General features: G+C 59.5%; 1 protein-coding gene across 1 annotated transcript; it reads right to left on the bottom strand.

The window, feature by feature from the left end:
• Positions 1-4,121: 4,121 nt before the first annotated feature.
• LOC100273397 (uncharacterized) lies at positions 4,122-5,437 on the bottom strand. Its single transcript, NM_001147834.2, has one exon. The coding sequence runs from the start codon at positions 5,298-5,300 to the stop codon at positions 4,179-4,181; it is 1,122 nt and encodes a 373-aa protein (NP_001141306.2). The 5' UTR covers positions 5,301-5,437; the 3' UTR covers positions 4,122-4,178.
• Positions 5,438-6,051: the final 614 nt, after the last annotated feature.

Here is a 6,051-nt window from a genome sequence, read left to right as displayed (position 1 = left end):
ACAAGTCATGCAAACCGGCTCAGAGCAGAAGAAGCCAAACCGCCGCGCGCGGTGCGCACGACCGCCCAGCGGTTACAAGTGACCCTCCACTTTTGCCCAGACCAGCGGGCGAAAGGGGCGGGCAGCCATGCAGGCGGCATGCAACCGCGCCAAGTGGACGCCCTTCTCCGACTCCCAACACGCCCAGCCTGGAGGCCCAGGCCCACGCGTCATGCAACCGGCGCACAGAATGCTTCGTGCATGCAACTGCACCGCCACTCGCGCCACTACCGCGCCTCCTCGACTGCGGAACCAATACCGCGGCTCGAGGCGACCCAGCGCACGACCCAGCAGCGCCAGCCTGGCGCGACGGTCAGTGCGGCCAAAAATGGGCCGGCAGTAATGACGGTGGCAGGCGGGCAGGAGCAGCAGTCACGTCGTCAGCCAAGCTCACGTCCCATCCGGGGGCAGCGAGAGAAACCTCCCTCACGGCGTGAAGACAACGCGCCCGTGTTCCGTTCCTCAAACGGCTCTCGCACGAGCAACGGCCGCCCCGCCAACCACTCGCCCCGTCGCATTAACTCTGCGGCGGGACAGGCGGCGCCTCTGGCAGGAGAAGCGGGCGACGCTTCGCCTTCGCCATAATAACCACGCCAAAAAAGGTACGCCGCGTCGTTCGATTTCGTATCCTTTTCCTTTTTTTCCTCTTTCTCTCTCTTGCAACAGGGACCGGGAAAGGGGGATACCCCGAAAAGGATCCTTCCCCGTGAAGGAACCAGCCTCCGAGCCTCCCTACTGATCAGAGGTTCGAAGGCTGGCCCCCCGGAAGGGTTCGACAGCCGCCTCAGATCGCGTGGGCCCTACACCCACTACTGGTCAGAGGTTCGAAGGCCGGCCCCTCGGAAGGGTTCCACGGCTGCCTCAGGCTACTCGGGCTCCGCGCCCATTACTGATCAGGGGTTCAAAGGCTGGCCCCCGAAGGGTTCACAGCCGCCTCAGACGCCGAGCGAGGGATGACCATGGGTACGTTCGATACATAACCAAGGCTCGGGCTGCGCTCCCGAGGTACCCTAGGACATTTCCGAGACCAGCGGGAGCGATCTTGTAACGGAATCCCATCAGAGGGAGGCATCGAGCCCTCGGACCCCGTCGCCAGGGGACCGGGTCCGGCAGATCACCCGCAGGTACTTTTGGGCGTGCCTCTGGGCCCCTAGCCGACCCCTAACGAACGGGACACGGACGTCCACTCGGATTACCCGCTTGCAGCTCACCGAGACACCATGTTCGGCGCCCATCGAGGGCAACATGGCGCTTTCCCCCCCTCCTCCTTGCGGAAAGGCGACGCAGGGGCGTATGTAAAAAAGCCGAGTCTGTCCCTGATCGCCCTCTCGCCCTGTGCGGAGGCTCGGGGGCTGCTCTCGCAAACCCGACTCCGGCCGAACCGTTGACAGCGTCAACATACCAGCCCGAGAACTTGGGACCCGACCGTACACCCGGGCTACGGCCAGCTCGCATGAGGGAACAACCAGACCAGCCGAAGCATTACGCGAGGCATTAAGACCTCGAAGGAGTGAAACCACTCCTCCGAGGCCTCGGGGGCTACACCCGGCGGGTGCGCTTGCGCGCACCCACCGAAACAAAACGCAACCGAGAAAGGCTGGTCCCCTTGCAAAAAAGTGCGATGAAAGCCTCCAAGCGAGTGCTAACACTCCCTTCGAGGCTCGGGGGCTACTGTCGGGGACCATAATTAGGGGTACCCTCAAGACTCCTAATTCTCAGCTGGTAACCCCCATCAGCATAAAGCTGCAAAGGCCTGATGGGTGCGATTAAGTCAGGGATCAGTCCATTCGAGCGACTCGATCACGCCTCGCCCGAGCCTAGCCTCGGACAAGGGCAGCCGACCCCGGAGGATTTCCGTCTCGCTCGAGGCCCCCCTCCAACGGCGAACATATTTCCGGCTCGCCCGAGGCCCTGCCTTCGCTAAGAAGCAACCCTGACTAAATCGCCGCACCGACCGACCAAGTCGCAGGAGCATTTAATGCAAAGGTGGCCTGACACCTTTATCCTGACGCGCGCCCCCCCCCGGCAGAGCCGAAGTGACCGCCGTCACTTCGCCGCTCCACTGACCGGCCTGACAGAAGGACAGCGCCGCCTGCGCCACTCCGACTGCGGTGCCACTTGACAGAGTGAGGCTGACAGGTAGTCAGGCCCTGCCGAAGGCACCATAGGAAGCTCCGCTTCGCCCGACCCAGGGCTCGGACTCGGGCTAAGTCCCGGAAGACGGCGAACTCCGCTCCGCCCGACCCAGGGCTCGGACTCGGGCTAAGTCCCGGAAGACGGCGAACTCCGCTCCGCCCGACCCAGGGCTCGGACTCGGGCTAAGTCCCGGAAGTCGACGAACTCCGCTCCGCCCGACCTAGGGCTCGGACTCGGGCTAAGTCCCGGAAGACGACGAACTCCGCTTCGCCCGACCCCAGGGCTCGGACTCCGCCCTGGCCTCAGCCGACGACCTCCGCCTCGCCCGACCCAGGGGCTTGGACTCGGCCTCGGCCATGGAAGACAGACTCGACCTCGGCTTCGGAGGAGCCTCCACATCGCCCAACCTAGGGCGCAGGCCAGCCACGTCAACAGGAGGCGCCATCATCACCCTACCCCGAGTTGACTCAGGCCGCAGGGAACAAGACCGGCGTCCCATCTGGCTAGCTCCGCCAGATAGGCAATGATGGCGCCCCGCGTACTCTGTGACGACGGCGGCTCTCAGCCCCCTTATGGAAGCAAGAGGACGTCAGCAAGGACCCAACCGCTCCGACAGCTGTCCCTCCGCCAGGCTTCATCGCTCCTCCGACGGCCACGACATCACACCAGCTGGGTGCCAAAATCTCTCCGGCTGCCACAACGGCATGTACTTAGGGCGCTAGCTCTCCTCCGCTAGACACGTAGCACTCTGCTACACCCCCCATTGTACACCTGGATCCTCTCCTTACGCCTATAAAAGGAAGGACCAGGGCCCTCTTAGAGAGGGTTGGCCGCGCGGGGACGAGGACGAGACAGGCGCTCGCTTGGAGCCGCTCGCTTCCCTCTCCCGCGTGGACGCTTGTAACCCCCTACTGCAACCGCACCCGACCTGGGCGCGGGACGAACACGAAGGCCGCGGGATTCCCACCTCTCTCACGCCGGTCTCCGGTCGCCTCGCTCTCCCCCCTTCGCGCTCGCCCCCGCGCTCGACCCATCTGGGCTGGGGCACGCGGCGACATTCACTCGTCGGCCCAGGGACCCCCCGGTCTCGGAACGCCGACACTACCGGTATAATGGTGTCAACAAAGCGCTCTGTACATAGACTCCAGAACTCCACTAAGAATTTTTTTCGCGTTTAAATTCCAATTGAATATGTCCGATCCTTCTGTCAATTGGACCATATCCATCCTCCCAAGAAGATCAGACCATGCTACCAGTCTGGGACCATTTAAATTCTTGTTTAAAATTTATATTAGGATGTGAGGTTTCTATTACCGCCACAATGGTAGCATTTTGTGGCAAACAATTATTGTACAAAGCAGGATATTATTCTCGGACAGTGGTGTGCCCTAGCCACTTACCCTCCTAGAACCTGATTTGAGAACCATCCTTTATTAAAGGATCCAAAGCGAAAGAAGTTTTTCTTTGTCGTCATTAGACCTGCCTAGAAGTGTGAGTCCTTTGGTTTCCAATAAACCCAGGACAATGTCTTTGAGCCCATGTATTTCCTTCGCAAGAGATCCTGACAGACTCCTTCTCAGTAAGAAGTCTGAATAGCTATTTACCAAAAAGTGCTGATTTTTTATCAGTAGGTCCTAAACGCCAAGGCCTCTCTGATCCTTTGGATGATAAACCACCTTGTTAACCGGTATTTTTTCTTCTGACTCTCTCCTTGCCAAAAGAAGCGATCCGAAATAATCCAATCTGTTTAGTATCCCTTTTGACAATTGGAAGAATGTATGCTGAAGTAGCAATTCTCGAGTAAACCACGCAAGAAGTGGACCGTCAGAAAATTGAATACTACTGTACGAAACTGGTAAGCTGGTGAAAAGCACATCTAAACCGTGAGCTGACACTCGAATTATTAAAAAAGCAAAACAAAACTTGCTTCGCCAAATGGCAAACGTAATTAAGCGCCACTTGCAAAAGGCGCCCGTTTATTGTAGCAGTACATAGGCTAGGATCTAAACAGGCACGGCTGCGGCTGAGTAAACGAACCCGCCGAATCCTGACGGCACGGGCACTCGCTTCCATGCACCGCTGCTCGCTTCCATGACCCACGCAGAGTAGTTGACGCCCTCCGCCGCCGCGTCTGCCACTGTGCCGAACACGAGCACGGCCCCGCCGTTGCCAACGCCAACCGCCTTCAAGCAGGCCTTCATGCCCGGCGGCCCGTCGGCCACGTCCTTCCACGCGCGCGCGGCGCCGTCCCATTCCCGCACGCCGCCGTTCCCGGCCCCGACGGCCCACACCGTCCCGCGCACCGACGCCAGGCACGTCCCAGCCGTGTCGCCGTCGGGTACCACGTCGCACTCGCTGGTCCACGCGCCGCCGCCGGCGTTGTACCACTCGGCGGTATCCTTGAACGCGCCCTGGGCTTCGGTCGGGTAGCCGCTGGCGGCGAGGACGCGGCCCGGGGTCGCCACGACGAGCTGCGGCTCGTCACGCTCCTCCAACATGTCCGGGAGTGCGCGCCAGGCGTCGGCCGCGACGCTGTACGCGAAGGCGGAGCGGAGAGCGTTCTTGCACTCGTCGTGTCCGCCGGCGACGTAGACGTTGCCGCCGCCCCCAGCGCATCCGAAGAAGCTCCGGCTGTCCGGCATCTTCGGGCCGCGCCTCCACGTGCCGGCGGGGACGTCCAGCAACCGGACGTCGCTGGTCGGGCGGAGCGTGTCCGGGTCCCAGCCCCCCACCACTGCGACATGCCGCCCGTCGCCCGCGGCCGCGCACTGCGCGAAGAGCGGGACGGGTCTCCAGGTCTCGGCCGGCCCCTCCACGCGCCGCCACTCGCCGGTGGTCAGGTTCGCCGCCACAAGCGCGCATTCCGACGTCGATCCCTTCCCGTCGCCGCGCGCGGGCGCGGTCTGGACGAGGAACACCATGTCCTCCGACGCCCCGGCGGCCATCCGGCGCCGCCGGAATTCCGCCGACCCGACGGTCCCGCGCCATCTGCGGCACACGCGGCGCATGCGCCGGTGCGACCGGCTCGGCACTCGCGCCAGGCACTCCATGGCCACGTCGTCGGGCAGCCCCGGGATGAGCTCCCCTTCTATCCCACCTCCGTCTTCCTCTGCTTCCATCGCCATGGCACGTTCTTGCCTCTTGTCCTTGGAACCGTAGCGGTAGCGTGCTACCGCAGTTGCAGCGTACACATCCTCAACCTCTTGCTTGACGGCAGTGCTGTGCTGTGCTGTGCTGTTCTGCGTTCCTTGTGATGTGTGATACCTGTGAAGGGGTTTGGCGGGTTTAAGTAGAGGGAGGGTGAGATTGAGGACAAATTTGGTTTAGGATTTGATGAGTGCTAGGTACATGTCATGAGTCAGAGTAGCATCTTTTTGTACATATATAAAAAGTTCCTTTTTAAAAAAACATGGAAAATAATAGTGAAGTGAGATATTCTTGTTTGACTCACAAATGGACGAGTCTTTTACTCAAATTGATTGATGGTATTTTCAGATTGGACTTCAGTAAACAGAGGGTTGATGAATAGTACCATTTTTAATGACATTCTTTCTTTCCTAGTCGAATCTTTGTGGGATGTAGATGGACGACCAGTAGATGAATTTACGAGGGAGGGATATGACATAGGAGTGGCTCAGATGAGAGAAAAAAAGAAGTGCAAAAGTTTATACCAAACGTTAATACTCCTCCAGTTTCCTAATCTATACCACTATATAATAAACTCATCCAACCAAATCACCCCATAAATTGCACTCAGACTTAACGCAACACCAAAAACAACAGTTCAGATCGCTGAATAACCTATTTTTCTTACTCACACAAATAAAATGGATAATATTATTTGGATCATCACTCTTCCACATCCCTCCCCTTTCA

The sequence above is a fragment of the Zea mays genome, chromosome 4, assembly GCF_902167145.1.
Source record: "Zea mays cultivar B73 chromosome 4, Zm-B73-REFERENCE-NAM-5.0, whole genome shotgun sequence".
Taxonomy (NCBI): domain Eukaryota; kingdom Viridiplantae; phylum Streptophyta; class Magnoliopsida; order Poales; family Poaceae; genus Zea; species Zea mays.
This window is presented reverse-complemented; position numbering and strand designations above follow the sequence as displayed.